Genomic DNA, 14768 nt, shown 5'->3' with positions numbered 1-14768 from the left:
GGGCACTGTGGCCTTCTCTACAGAGGGCACTGTGGCCTTCTCTACAGAGGGCACTGTGGCCTTCTCTACAGAGGGCACTGTGGCCTTCTCTACAGAGGGCACTGTGGCCTTCTCTACAGAGGGCACTGTGGCCTTCTCTACAGAGGGCACTGTGGCCTTCTCTACAGAGGGCACTGTGGCCTTCTCTACAGAGGGCACTGTGGCCTTCTCTACAGAGGGCACTGTGGCCTTCTCTACAGAGGGCACTGTGGCCTTCTCTACAGAGGGCACTGTGGCCTTCTCTACAGAGGGCACTGTGGCCTTCTCTACAGAGGGCACTGTGGCCTTCTCTACAGAGGGCACTGTGGCCTTCTCTACAGAGGGCACTGTGGCCTTCTCTACAGAGGGCACTGTGGCCTTCTCTACAGAGGGCACTGTGGCCTTCTCTACAGAGGGCACTGTGGCCTTCTCTACAGAGGGCACTGTGGCCTTATCTACAGAGGGCACTGTGGCCTTATCTACAGAGGGCACTGTGGCCTTATCTACAGAGGGCACTGTGGCCTTATCTAGGGGTGTGTTGCATTATCCACAGAGGGCACTGCGGCCTTATCTAGGGGTGTGTTGCATTATCCACAGAGGGCACTGCGGCAGCATCCACAGAGGGCACTGCGGCAGCATCCACAGAGGGCACTGCGGCAGCATCCACAGAGGGCACTGCGGCAGCATCCACAGAGGGCACTGCGGCAGCATCCACAGAGGGCACTGCGGCAGCATCCACAGAGGGCACTGCGGCAGCATCCACAGAGGGCACTGCGGCAGCATCCACAGAGGGCACTGCGGCAGCATCCACAGAGGGCACTGCGGCAGCATCCACAGAGGGCACTGCGGCAGCATCTAAAAATGGGCTGCCCAATCTTGACATGTGTGCTAACTGAGCCGCCGGACTGCATTTAGCGACACTTAAACTGGAAAGCTGGATTATTGAAATAAACACGTGGAGAAATATCTCAAATTTTAAACCTAGCGCTATTATAGTAATGTAGTATTATTATTCTAGTAATATAGTGTTATAGTAGTTCAAATAACTAATTGATTAACAATAATTTTGTATTGTATCAAATTTTTGAAAGTAATGCGGCCCGTCAACTTCCCATTTTTTCTATATGCGGCCCACTTACCCGGCCGAGTTTGAGACCCCTGCTTTAGACCTTTGTTGATACTCGGGGGCCATACATTGTTTCTCCGCTGCCTACTTTGGGGTGATTGAATGTTCCTGCTCCGACTGTTACGTACCTTGCTTTCCTGCGTCACGTCCTGTATTGATAACTGTACCATAGGATTTGTCTGTTTTACTGCCTTCTTTAACTAAAAAAAAAAAAAAAAAAAAAAAGGACCACAAATTATATAAAGCAGTGTGAAAACGATAATATTAAGTCTTGTTATCAGGTAAAAAGTCACAACCTCTTTATCAATTGATACTGAAAGCGGTTAGGAGATAATTTTTACCTCAGGGTAATCGCAGGAAACACTGGTCATTTCTTTATACAAAACTAGTTACATGAGACTTGATATCCCATGCCAGATACCATTACAATAATGAGGTCATACAAAACAAAAATGTAAAGAATTTTTTAACAGAAGGACCACAAAACTAGGTCAGGCTAGGTACACTTCACGTTTGGGTTGACGTTCAGCAGGAGTCAATGCCAGACGTATGAAACGGTATGCCAGTTTCAACTTGTCTCACTGAACGCAGTCCACATACGTGGTGCGACTCTAGCCTTAGCCACCTATGGCTATGTTCACAGTGTTGTGGAAAAGTGCAAAGCTTCATCACTGCTACATAAAAAAAGAAAAATATAGCAAAATCCACTAGTACCCACTAGTTTAACCCTTTACAAACATTTTGTATGTACAGACTGGGGCAGGTTTACAATTCAAATTGAGCCAGAATTTCGGCGTACATGACGTGCGTCATTCTTCACAGTTTTAGCCATTTTTTTCAACATGCACAACAAGGGGATGTGGGTTAGCGGGAAAGGGGTAAGTTCTAGCAAAAGGGGTGTGGCTTAAATTTTACACTGCGCCATAAGGTTGGCACAAAAAACCTGGCATAAACGGATCTAACTTATAAGTGGCAAAAAGAAGATAAAAAATTGTCTAGCTAAATGCGCCAAATTTATCATGCAGCATGCACTTTGATAAAATTGGCGCATAGTCTGATTGTCTTGTCTAAGTTTACACGGTCTAAAACTTAACCCCTTAGTGACCACTAATACGCCTTTTTACGTCGGTCACTAATGGGCTTTAGGCTAGGCTGACGCCTTTTCACGTCAGCCTAGTCTAAGTCCTGCACGGGTCTCCCGTGCAGGCAGGACCCGGGGCTCTGCTGTCTGATGACAGCTGAGCTCCTGCTCCAACGCCCGCGATCGAAGTTTACTTCGATCGCGGCCGTTTAACCCGTTAAATGCCGCCGTCAATAGCGACCGCGGCATTTAACTTTGTTTACACCCATCGGCGGCCTTTGTCACTTTGTCACCCATCGGCGGCCCGCGAATGAAATCGCGGGTCTCCGATGGGGTGTCATGGCAGCCGGGGGCCTGATAAAAGCCCCCAGGTCTGCCCTGGACATATTCCTGTTAGGACACGCCGGAGGCACGTCCTAACAGATTGCCTGTCAGATTTACACTGACAGGCAATAATGCTCTGGTATACGAAGTATACCAGAGCATTATAGCAGCGATCGAAACATCGCACAGTAAAGTCCCCTAGTGGGACTAATCAAATAAGTCATCAAAGTGAAATAAAGATTATTAATAAAAAGTACAGTAAAAAAAAACAAAAAACCTTTTTTTCCATAAAAAGTGGTTTTATTTAGTAAAAGTGTAAAAAAAAAAAAAAAAAGTACACATATGTGGTATCGCCGCGACCGTAATGACTCCATTAATAAAGTTAATATGTAATTTAAAACGCAAAGTGAACACCGTAAAAAAAAAAACGCAAAAAACCATGGCGAAATTGCAATTTTTTTTCATTGCCCCCCAAAAAAGTCATAATAAAAATGAATCAATAAGTCCCATGCACCCCAAAACAGTACCATTCAAAACTACGTCTTGTCCCGCAGAAAACAAGCCCAAAAAATCACTACATTGATGGAAAAATAAAAAAATTACGGCTCTTGGAAAGCGACGAGGCCAAAGCAAATAATTTTAGTTCAAAAGTGTTTTTATTGTGCAAAAGTCGTAAAACATAAAAAAACCTCCACATATGTGGTATCGCTGTAATCGTACCGACCCATAGAATAAAGGTAACATGTTAATTACGTCGCACAGTGAACGGCGTCAATTTAAAAACGCATAGAACAATGGCGGAATTTCAGTTTTTTTTTATAATCCCCCCCAAAAAGGTTAATAAAAGTTAATATAAAAATTATATGTACCCAAAAATGGTGCCATTAAAAAGCACAACTAATCCCGCAAAAAACAAGTCCTCATACAGCTATGTAGACGAAAAATAAGAACGTTATAGCTCTTTGAATGCGACTATAGAAAAACGAATAAAATAGCTTGGTCATTAGGGCCTAAAATAGGCTGGTCACTAAGGGGTTAAGGGGGTTTTACACTGGGCGATTATTGTGCAGACGAGTGTTCTTAGAACGCTCGTTACCGATTATTTTCTTGTGTAAACAGGGCAGCGATCAGCAGATGAATGAGCAAACGCTCGATCATCTGCTGATCGGATCGTTTTAAAAAAGTTAAATATTATCGTTGTCGACAGCACATCTCTGTGTAAACAGGGAGATGCGCTGCCGACATGATGATAATGTATGGGGACGAGCGATCTGAATATACATAACGTATGGGGATGAGTGACCCCCATCCATAGCTCCGTGTGACAGGAGCAAACGAGTGCCGATCAACGATGTCTCGTTGATCGGTGCTCGCTGCACCGGCCGATTATCGGCCGGTGTAAAAGGGCCTTTAGATAATATTAGTAAATCCCCCCCACTGTTTATAGTGAATCTGCCTCATGACACTTGACCTTTAGCGCAAATGATAGTCACAAAAGCAGATTTGACCAGCTAAAGTATGAAGTGACTGGATATTACACCAGTAATCTAAAAGTATTACACTGTAAAATGGATTTTATTGTTTTCTCCGCTCTGACTTGTTTGACAGCTAAAAGGCTGGAATGCAAATGATCTCGTCTGATACAAGTGGCTCTTTGTCTATAAATGTCACTCTCACAGACCCTAAACAGAATTTAGTGGCAGCCTTGAAGTGAAGCAAACTCATGTCAACAAAAAATGACAGCCATGGCAATACAAGGGTGGTGAACATTTGTAATGTGCAGCATTTTTATTATGTTCATGGTAAAAGAACACGCAAGCTTCAGGGTTATCCTTAGAAAATAAAAGTTCTGTCGTTTTTCTAAAAATAGGTTTTACAGTTGTTTGATCTCTCTCTGTAGATAGAGAAACTTGAAAGCCACTTCACAGCCTGCACACTCCACCATAGTTTGCTACAGAATTCAGAATTGACCAGATTAGGTTTACTAGTCATTTTATGTGCAACTTACTTGTAACGCATAATATGTGCAATATTACCCATTATGTAAAACATATTTTATTCATGTTCCTGGGTATCGGGTAAGCTGCTACACTGCTCATTGCTCTCATCCATTGTCTGTATGGTGATAACTTTTATATGAAAATTACATAAAAATGTTTTAGATATGTTTAAAGGGTCTGTTAAGGACGATCCCTTGTAAAACGCTCCATTAGGGTATATTGAAATAATACATTATGGTCCACTGACCGAGACCTCCTCTTATTTCCATAGCTGCACCAAATAGGACTCTGTGCTTTGATTGAATCAACAGACGCCCCCTTAATTTCAATGTGTTATGTGTAATGGATCACTTTCCTTATAATCTTGATCAGACAAAATTCCATTTTTTATCAATGGCCAAATTTATGTTAAAGCGTACCTAACTTTTCAGGATAAGCTGTCATGCGTGTGTACATGAGGAATAACACAATTACTCATCATTATAGGACTTGTATTCTACATATTCTAGCAGTTTTCCCCTCTGCAGGCTCCATCTCCAATTCTCAGCTTTGTCTGAGCTAGTGGGCGGAGCCTAACTGCTATTATATGTTCTATACATTCCACACATAGAAGAGGTGAATCCTGCTCTCCTATCACACATATATATATATATATATATATATATATATATATATATATATATATATATATATAAAAATAAAAGCTGAAGCAACATGGAGAACATTATACAGCAGTACTGAGCATTATAGATGCGAGTCCAGCACTGGGGAAGATAGAACACTGATCAGAAGCTGCAGCAGTCTGTGTGTGTGCCTTTGTCTCCTCTCTGCTCCTGCTCCCCCCTCCCCAGATGTCTATGGGCAACGTGTTTATGATTCTGTCTCTCACTCCCTCCTCCCTCCTCCCTCCTCCCCTCTCCATAATCTTTTATAGGCAGGCTATGAAGAGACACCCCCCCACTACCTGTCTCCTCTGCTCTGTAACCAGGGATGGACTTTGCTTGACAGCAGGAAGGAGGTGGATAGCAGATTACAGGGGAAGGGAATGGCAGTCATTTCACACAGAATTTGCATGGATAAAAACAACAACATTTTAACAGTAAGTAAATGACAAAGTTGTTCTATACTATCAGATCAGCAAAGGTTGTTAAAAAACTTAGTGTCCATTTAAACTGTGTGCAGACAAATGGTGTTTGCCTACATGTTCACTTACAGGGAGCTCATCTGCCCGGTCCAAGTATACTATGAGAATAGCAGCAGAAGGTCCTTCATTTGTTTTCGATGTTATCTCCTTGTTCATTTTCATTACCTGAAGAGGTAAGCAAACAAAGATGTGAAAAACAGCAAGCACAGAACTTACAGTGTACATAAACATGAGATTGTAGTTAAATTTGCAGGATCTAAAATAAATATCTAAAGCCATCTTAAGGCTGTGTTCACATCACCGTTGCCCTTCCGTTGAGGGGTTAACCCGATGGAAACCCCCAACGGAAAGGCAAACGGAAACCTAAGCTTCCATTCCTTTCCGTTGAGGAGTTAGTTAACCCGACGGAAACCTCCGACGGAACCCCTCAACGGGAGGGCAACGGTGATGTGAACAGGCCCTAAAAGTGTATCTGCACTTTTTATCTTCATATGATTTTTATATGCAAAGTTCTGTGTCAATACATTTCTTAATACAGTTTAGGCCTAAATCACACCATGTTTCGTTTGGTGTGCGTGCCAGGAAAGCTCCTGGTGCATAAGTAAAACGTAACCATAGGAACTCATTTTCAGACGGAGGCCAAAAGAGTGTCCTTTTGGCCTCTGTCAGGCTGGTATACGTCAGTATAACTTTTTTCAACTATAAGGAAAAAAGTAGCCTGCTGCTCTATTCCATACAGAGGCATCCCATATAAAAAAAATAATAATTATATACAGTACCACGCGGCATAGTTTTTTTTTGTGTAACATGGGCGCATATGGGCATTGAATGGAATTGTATGCCAATAAAGTGAAATTTATTGCAGGTATAAGTTGGGAAAACCTACCGATGAATACTGCAAACACCGTGTGAATAGATCCTTATCTAGCGGCCTGAGCTTTATTTTTCTGTTTTTCAGTGAGATGGGTGAGATGGGTTTGACTGATCCCTCAAAATTCTGTTTGCTGTACCTACACATCTTTCCTCAAAAATACCCGACGGCTACTCGGATAACAACAGTTTCAAAACTTCCAACTACACATTTTCATATCTTGGTAGCCACTGTTTGATATTATTATACTCCTATGTGCCTTATCTTTTTATTGGGTAATCTACCTCCGTTTACATGCGTTTGAAATTTAGGATGTTTTGTAACTTGATGAAAGACTGTCACAGATAAGCACATTCACGACCCTGAAGACATCAGAAACTTTTGTTTGTTAGGCTTTGTTCACATCTGCGCCAGGGTCCTGTTCCGACGTTCCATCAGAGCTTTCCGTCGGAACGGGACCCTGACTGACACGAACGGAAACCAAAGGTTTGTGTCAGTCAGGGTCCCGTTCCGACAGAAAGCTCCGACGCATCGGGACCCTAGCGCAGATGTGAACGAACGCTTAGTGATTGTAAACGTTAACATTTTCAATAAAAATGTATCTAATGAAAAAATAAAAGAACAGCCGATGACCAAGCATTTGCTGAATCATCGGCTGACCGTTGCCTTGTTTACACATGCCAATGATTAGGAACAAGCGTTTGTATAAAACGCTCAATTGCCCGATCATTGGTTTGTGTAAAAAGGGCCTTTAAAAGCAGTGTAAAGACGTCCCTACACTTTAGACAACGCTCAACTAAGTGCTTATTTGGCCAACAGTTGCTGCTCTTCACCTCACCATAAACATGCAAGCTTGACTGGGGGGGGGGGGGGGGGGGTGGGTGGCATGCATGCTTATTTTATTGGGGGAGGCTAATAAACAGGGCGGACAAATAAATAAAAAAAACACGATTGTATGTCTTTGGCGCAGCAGACTAGGACTGTGCCTCCTGACAGTCTAGCTGGGATATTTAAATTTGTTACTCTTCCCTGTCGTCTCACAAGAAAGCCCCACTGGTAAAAGGAGTGGTTCAGATCACAAGTGCCATACATATTATTCTAATGAATTGTATACATTTCAATTCTATATAGGTAAGTTCATCAAGTGTAAACCAAGCCATTAAGCTACTTTTACACTCTTACATAAAAATAAGCAGCACACCCCAAATTACAGGAACGATTCTTTACCTGCTCCAGTTGGGAAGTATTGGGCAGAAGAGTAAGCCATTCCAGTCTGAGATGTATCTTCCCGCTTTTGGTATTATTGAGTTGGTACCACTGAGAAGAGAGAAACCATGAGATACATGGAGGTTACAATTTTCTTGTGGTTTTGCTCTGTCACAGGATTCTTACCTTGTCAAGTATTTGAGCTTTCTTCACCTCGCCGAGATCTAACTTCATTCTAAAGGAGGGAAAACATGATGATTTATACTGAGCTGCAAAAACAATTGCAATTTTTAAAAAAAAATTAAATTAGTTGAGCAATAGAATAGAACAAAATACACAATTCCCAAAAATGATTATAGACGTTCAGTTACTTGATAAAATGAGAGACAATAGTGGCAATTGTAATAATGTCTTACATCATGAAAAAAAATACAAAATCACGTCACACACCACATATATATATTTAACATATAAAACACACATATAAATAATCTACATCAAGCATGTAAACTTGCAGCTCTTTCTCTACTCGTATAGTTCTTATACCCTGTCGAATTGTCCACCCCCATTTTTCAATGTGAGGTGTATTGGGTTACCTATGGGACTGCAATTATCAATTTGACGCATTTGGTCTGGATGTATTCATTCAGGTCTTCTGCTGATTTTTCTGCGTTTTAAAGAGGACGTCATGTTTTAAACCACATACCTCGCCTTATTCCAAGCATCCTCTCGATTCCAGCAATGTAATTTAACATTTTTTGGCCCTCCTGTTGTCCCGCTAAGGCACCTTTTCCATTTGGCGCCTAATATGCTAATTTTGGGTAAAGGTACAGAGAGGATGTGACCTCATCTCTCCTTAGTAGGCGTCGCCTCCTACATTACTATGGCACTGTCCAATCAGATCGGGTCTTCTGCATCACTGTGAGGCTGTCCGCTCTATATGGAGAGATACGGTCTCCTCCACTCTGTACCTTTCATCAACATTAGCATATTAGGCGCTAAGCGGATCAGGGGCCGTAGTGGGAGAACGGGTGTTCCAAACATTTTTAAATTACAACGATGGAATCGAGAGTACACCAGGAATAAGGGGAGGTATGTGGTTTAAAAAAACAAAAAAACGCCATGACAGGTCCTCTAAGTCACATTGGATCCTGCCCACCCTCCCCCCACCTTTTTTTTTTTTAAACGTTTTGTTTTGAAGGACCTTTTAGGTTGTTCTTTATTTACTTCGTCTTGTTTCTACTGGCACAGTTTACCTTGCACTTCTGAGTCATTCCATATTAAAAGGACTGATTTATGGTTCACATTCTACAGTATTACTCATACACATGTTTAAGTACTTGGTATTCCTATCTTAGCATAGATGACAATATGTTTTCTATAATACTGTATTCACTATTCGGGCCTCAGTTATCCTACTCATTTGTTTTTGTACATTTTGTACTTTTATTAAATTTTGCACTGGTTTGTATTTTATTTGTAAAATCTTTAATAAAAGGGATTAAACATAAATCATTCATTTCATAGTGAGATAGCTCTATAGCAGGGGTCTCAAACTCGGCCGGGCCACATATAGAAAAAATTAGAAGTTGACGGGCCGCATTTCAACAATCCAGTTTTCCACTTAAAGTGTCGCTAAATGCAGTCCGGCGGCTTAGTTGGCAGCGTTTGGCAGACACACAAATGTCAAGATTGGGCAGCCCCTTTTAAGATAGTGACACAGAGCCCTCTAGATGCTGCCCACAGTGCCCTCTGGAGATGCTGCCCACAGTGCCCTCTGGAGATGCTGCCCACAGTGCCCTCTGGAGATGCTGCCCACAGTGCCCTCTGGAGATGCTGCCCACAGTGCCCTCTGGAGATGCTGCCCACAGTGCCCTCTGGAGATGCTGCCCACAGTGCCCTCTGGAGATGCTGCCCACAGTGCCCTCTGGAGATGCTGCCCACAGTGCCCTCTGGAGATGCTGCCCACAGTGCCCTCTGGAGATGCTGCCCACAGTGCCCTCTGGAGATGCTGCCCACAGTGCCCTCTGGAGATGCTGCCCACAGTGCCCTCTGGAGATGCTGCCCACAGTGCCCTCTGGAGATGCTGCCCACAGTGCCCTCTGGAGATGCTGCCCACAGTGCCCTCTGGAGATGCTGCCCACAGTGCCCTCTGGAGATGCTGCCCACAGTGCCCTCTGTAGATGCTGCCCACAGTGCCCTCTGTAGATGCTGCCCACAGTGCCCTCTGTAGATGCTGCCCACAGTGCCCTCTGTAGATGCTGCCCACAGTGCCCTCTGTAGATGCTGCCCACAGTGCCCTCTGTAGATGCTGCCCACAGTGCCCTCTGTAGATGCTGCCCACAGTGCCCTCTGTAGATGCTGCCCACAGTGCCCTCTGTAGATGCTGCCCACAGTGCCCTCTGTAGATGCTGCCCACAGTGCCCTCTGTAGATGCTGCCCACAGTGCCCTCTGTAGATGCTGCCCACAGTGCCCTCTGTAGATGCTGCCCACAGTGCCCTCTGTAGATGCTGCCCACAGTGCCCTCTGTAGATGCTGCCCACAGTGCCCTCTGTAGATGCTCTGTAGAGCCCGGGACTCCGCGCTGGGGAAGCTCCAGACATCGTGTGTCCATATATGGACAGCGATGTCAGGGAATTCCACAGTGTCCCGGAGCAGAGCCTGTATTAGCGGCTCTGTGTCCCGCGGGCCGCATATGACAGCCTCAGGGGCCGCGTGCTTGAGACCCCTGCTCTATAGCATGGTTCAATTATCATGTTCAATTATCATTGCATACATTTCTGCTCTTTTACATAGCATTACGGGCTTATTTGCCTTATTATTTGGGGTCTAGTGGTGACATCTCTGTAGAACGCACAGAAAAAAAAGATTCACAACAAATGCGCAGTAATATCTATATTAGGTAAATTGATTTGAAGCGGGTCAATATGTGAACAGGAACTTAGAGTTCTGTCTACATATGTGTTTAGCAAAACAAAAATAACCGTAGGGCACTGAAGGGAGGTTTTACACAACCTGCTTCTACATATTTCAATGTATAATGTCACAGCCTGCAGATCAAAGATAAGAGAACATGTAATTTACAAATAACTATGCCTGCATGCTGGTATATAATGTTATGTTTGTATCTTGGTCCCACTAACTAAAGATAAATGAATATTCCCATTGAATTTAGATGAAAATTTATGCTGAATCATATCCAAATCTAACATTTGCATAGTTTTATCACATTTCTAAAGTAAAAGCCTTGTTAATTGGTTGCTATGGTGCACTAATAACACCACCCTATATACAGACAACATACCCAAGTCAATAAATAGGGTCGAAGGAAACCGCACCATAGACGAGCACAAGGATCAAGTTTTATGAGAAAAGCCATGATCTGCAAGAAGTGTGCAAGGTTAAAGAGGACACCTCCGTGGTATCCACAGATGGTTTACTCTGCGGATATCTCAATTTCTGAAATATCTGACCAGGACGGAATACTACAAGGATTTAAATACAGCAAACCTTGCAACAAGGTTATTAGACAATAATAAAATAATCTATATCAGGGTCCTCAACTGGCGGATCAGACCGGTCGCTAGCACCGGGCATCTGAAGCAGGAGCACAGAATTTTGGCCCGATGCCACGGGCGACTGCCACATTCAATTGTATCTGCATCCTCAGGGCTCAGATACAATTGAAAACTACGGTGGAGCAGGGAGATATCAGCTCCCTGCTCCACTAGGCTACGCTGGGTCAGGATCCCTGCACAGGCCAGCACAATGACGTCACTGCGTCACGCCAGCCTACACAAGGGTCCCAAATTGGAGTCTCATAGGCAGCAAGCCTAACGAGGCCGAGGATGCCTGCTGTCCAGCTCCGTTCATTGTGGGAACGGGGCTGGGCGAGTACACGTTTGTATTTTTTGTTTGGGCAATATTTCCTAATGAGGGCATTATCTACATGGGCACTGTGGCAGTATCTACAGGGGGCCCTGTGTGTGGCACTATTTACAAAGGGAACTGTGTGTGGCACTATACAGGGGGTGACTATCTACAGGGGGCACTCTCTACAGGTGTCTGTTTAGGGCCACCAGACCTAATATTGCTTGTGGCCCCAGAAGTGCCAAATCTGCCCCTGAGGGTAAGGCAGTCACTCCCTTTGTACCTAATATCAAAGGGCTGGTGAAAGAGAAGTGTTGCCAGTTTTCCCTCTAATAAACCATAAATCTGGATGTAGGTAATGCGACAAAGATTGCAAAAAGATAGAAAGACAACCTCTTTACTACTGGTGTTCAGCTCGGATCTTCACCTGACCACAGCCCCTGGTAAATGGACCTTTATTTAAAAGTAGTTAAATAACCCTGACCTATATAGTAAACTAGAAATTATATTATACTTTTTGCACATTTACTGACAAATTATTGTTATGTGTCAGCTCATTTCATAAACACTTTTGTAATGAATTATTTGTTTTGTCGGCATATTGCAAATATTGATAAAGTTTAAAAAAATAAATAAAAAATCCTGATGTTCTTAAAGTGGTTGTGAGTAGCGACACTGTGGCTCTAAGGCTATGTTCACACGGAGTATTTTGCCGAGTTTTTTGACGCGGAAACCACGTCTCAAAACGCGGCAAAAACGGCCCGAAAACGCGTCCCATTGATTTCAATGGGAGGCGTCGGCGTCTTTTTCCCGCGAGCAGTAAAACAAATACAAAGTAATAGCCGTTTAACGAACACGTGCTAAAAATGGCTAAAAGGTGCCTGGTCCGGAAAGCTCAAAATAGCCCGATCCTGAACCCAATAAAGTGCTTGAATCCTCTCATCCAATCACATGTTCTGAGGGGGCGCAGACTAGTTCATTTCTGAAGGTGCTTTATTTTCAGCACATCTAAGCAAAGAATGCCTGTAAATAAACAAATGCTTCGAATATATAGTGAACACAGAGGGACATTTATAAAATATCCACTGGATATGTCATAAATGTCAGATAGATGTGGGTCCCATCTCTGAGACCCGCACCTATCAAGAATGTGGGCCCCCTAAACCCTATTCTACTCTCGCTGCCTCCCGGACACTTCCTGACTCTATGGTCGGGAGTTAGGAAAACAGTGTATCTCGCTGAGCTACGCTGTTTCCGTAAGTTCCATAGTAGTGAATGGCAGTTAAGGAAGCAGCATAGCATGCGAGCTACGCTTTTTCTGTAACTACTATTCAGTTCTATGGTAGTGATGGAAACAGCGTAGCTCAGCGAGATACGCTGTTTCCTTCTTTATGGTCAGGATTCACCTGCTTCAGCCGCAACACAGAGCAGTAGAACCGGGTTTAGGGGGCCCCGTTCTAGAGATGGGACCCACATCTATCTGACATTTAGGACATATCCTGTGGATATGTCATAAATGTCCTTGGTGGGAAAACCTCTAACTACAAGATATTATGCAAGTTATTAATTTAGGAGACGTTCAGTTTCATTCTCCATGAATATCATTGCATTTTGAAATTGAAGATTATTTCGTCTCACCTTCCTAGGAAATCATCTTGATCAGGGTCCTTATCAAACAACTCCACTTCAAGCTCTTGGCCCGGCACTTCATGTACTATGACCTGTACAAAGAACCAAGAAGACCATGTGATGAAAAGTAACATACTACATAGCTGCACATGTGATATAGGGATCTTCAAACTAAAGTGACAACTTAACTAGATACAATTTATTATTTTTAAGTATTAAGGTAACTTTAGATCATAAAGAATATTAGGGCTCATGTACATAGCAGCAGAGCAATACAGAACTACTGCATCAATAAAACCTTGACGCAATTTTTATTTTTTTATGGCAATCCAAGGCTGCTTTTTTTTTTTCAAGAAGCATTTCTGTTTCCATGGAAACCAGCAACCACATGCGTTTATGGTTTTAAAAGTGCGGTTTTTCTGGAATGTGTTTTCTTCCACTGAAATAAATAGGGGAAAATATGACAAGGCCATAAATATAAAAAAAAGAGGTCATAAAGCTTTACAGCCTCATAGCACTGTGGATAGTTCAAAGTCAATTTAGAAAATATTTGACACGGTAAATTTTCATGGTTCGGGTTTATTAGAAGAAGTCCGTGCTGTGACCACTGTGGCGCAATGTGCTGTACCTCATACATTTCTTTCCATACAGGGTTCAGATTTTCATTTATGACGCGGCTGGTGAAGACCTGTGTCCCAACACGCAGAATGGCGTAAGGATCCGATTTTCCTGACAGCAAACCCCCCATCTGAAAATCTTTAGGAGAGAGATTTCGGGCCTCTATAAGATGAATGCGCACAATCCCCTGAAAGAAGCAGAGAAACATGCATATGAGTGATGAATTTTGAGCATTTTGGCCTTAGAGACAGCAATCATGTTATTAAAAGCAACGTAAGATTTCTATAGAAAAGAAACATTAAAGGGGCTATCAAGACAACCCCTTGCTGATCGCAGGAGGACCGGCTCCTGGAACCCCCCGCTCATTAGCTGCGATTGCTGTGGGAAGCAGACGTTGGCCATACATGACAATCGGCAGACCATGTAATACAAGACAGATCAGGTTTGAGTAGGAGCCGCATTTTTTTTTTTTTTTAAAGCAACAGTCCACACTGGCTTTACGAGGGGTGTCCAAATCAGAAGACACCCCCACATTCTATGCCCTAGAGGCCCCCAGCTTGTCTGTGCATAATATGGGATAGCCCTTTGATTTCAAATAAGGGCAAATGAGAACTCTGGTGAACCCATATTAATATATTAGGGAATTCTATACACAGCAATTACCGAATGTTTTTTTTTAAATCAAAATTATTAGGATGCAAAGATTTATCTGATCTTACAAATACTTGACATATATACTAACAAAGAGCTGCCTCATTGGTCACAAAACTTATTTCTATTTTAAAACTTTTATCGGTCAATAAAGCTAAATGCTGTGATTGTAACAGTTCCTTTACCGTTGTCTGAGGAGTGCATGTGAGGCAAAGCAAAGACAAAATAT

The 14768-nt window shown here is 43.0% G+C and overlaps 1 protein-coding gene and 1 long non-coding RNA gene across 3 annotated transcripts in view; one reads left to right on the top strand and one right to left on the bottom strand.

Moving 5' to 3' along the window:
* ESYT1 (extended synaptotagmin 1) overlaps positions 1-14768 on the bottom strand; it is a 94535-nt gene that overhangs the window by 31238 nt on the left and 48529 nt on the right. Inside the window, exons 9-14 of the mRNA XM_075852138.1 lie at positions 13899-14075; positions 13280-13362; positions 7957-8005; positions 7792-7881; positions 5763-5858; positions 1273-1344 (exon numbers count right to left, since the gene is read on the bottom strand). Of these exons, the coding sequence (XP_075708253.1) occupies positions 1273-1344; positions 5763-5858; positions 7792-7881; positions 7957-8005; positions 13280-13362; positions 13899-14075 (567 nt within the window). The remainder of the gene's footprint in view (positions 1-1272; positions 1345-5762; positions 5859-7791; positions 7882-7956; positions 8006-13279; positions 13363-13898; positions 14076-14768) is intronic.
* Positions 5556-14712, top strand: LOC142742420 (uncharacterized). 2 transcript variants are annotated; one of them, XR_012881376.1, is made up of 4 exons: positions 5556-5648; positions 6652-6787; positions 13288-13397; positions 13922-14712. It is a non-coding gene; the product is annotated as an uncharacterized LOC142742420 (long non-coding RNA). The 2 variants fall into 2 exon arrangements; XR_012881375.1 differs by lacking the exon at positions 6652-6787.

Source organism: Rhinoderma darwinii, chromosome 2 (assembly GCF_050947455.1).
Source record: "Rhinoderma darwinii isolate aRhiDar2 chromosome 2, aRhiDar2.hap1, whole genome shotgun sequence".
Taxonomy (NCBI): domain Eukaryota; kingdom Metazoa; phylum Chordata; class Amphibia; order Anura; family Rhinodermatidae; genus Rhinoderma; species Rhinoderma darwinii.
The sequence above is the reverse complement of the archived record's forward strand: the minus strand, read 5'-3'. Positions and strand labels throughout refer to the sequence as shown.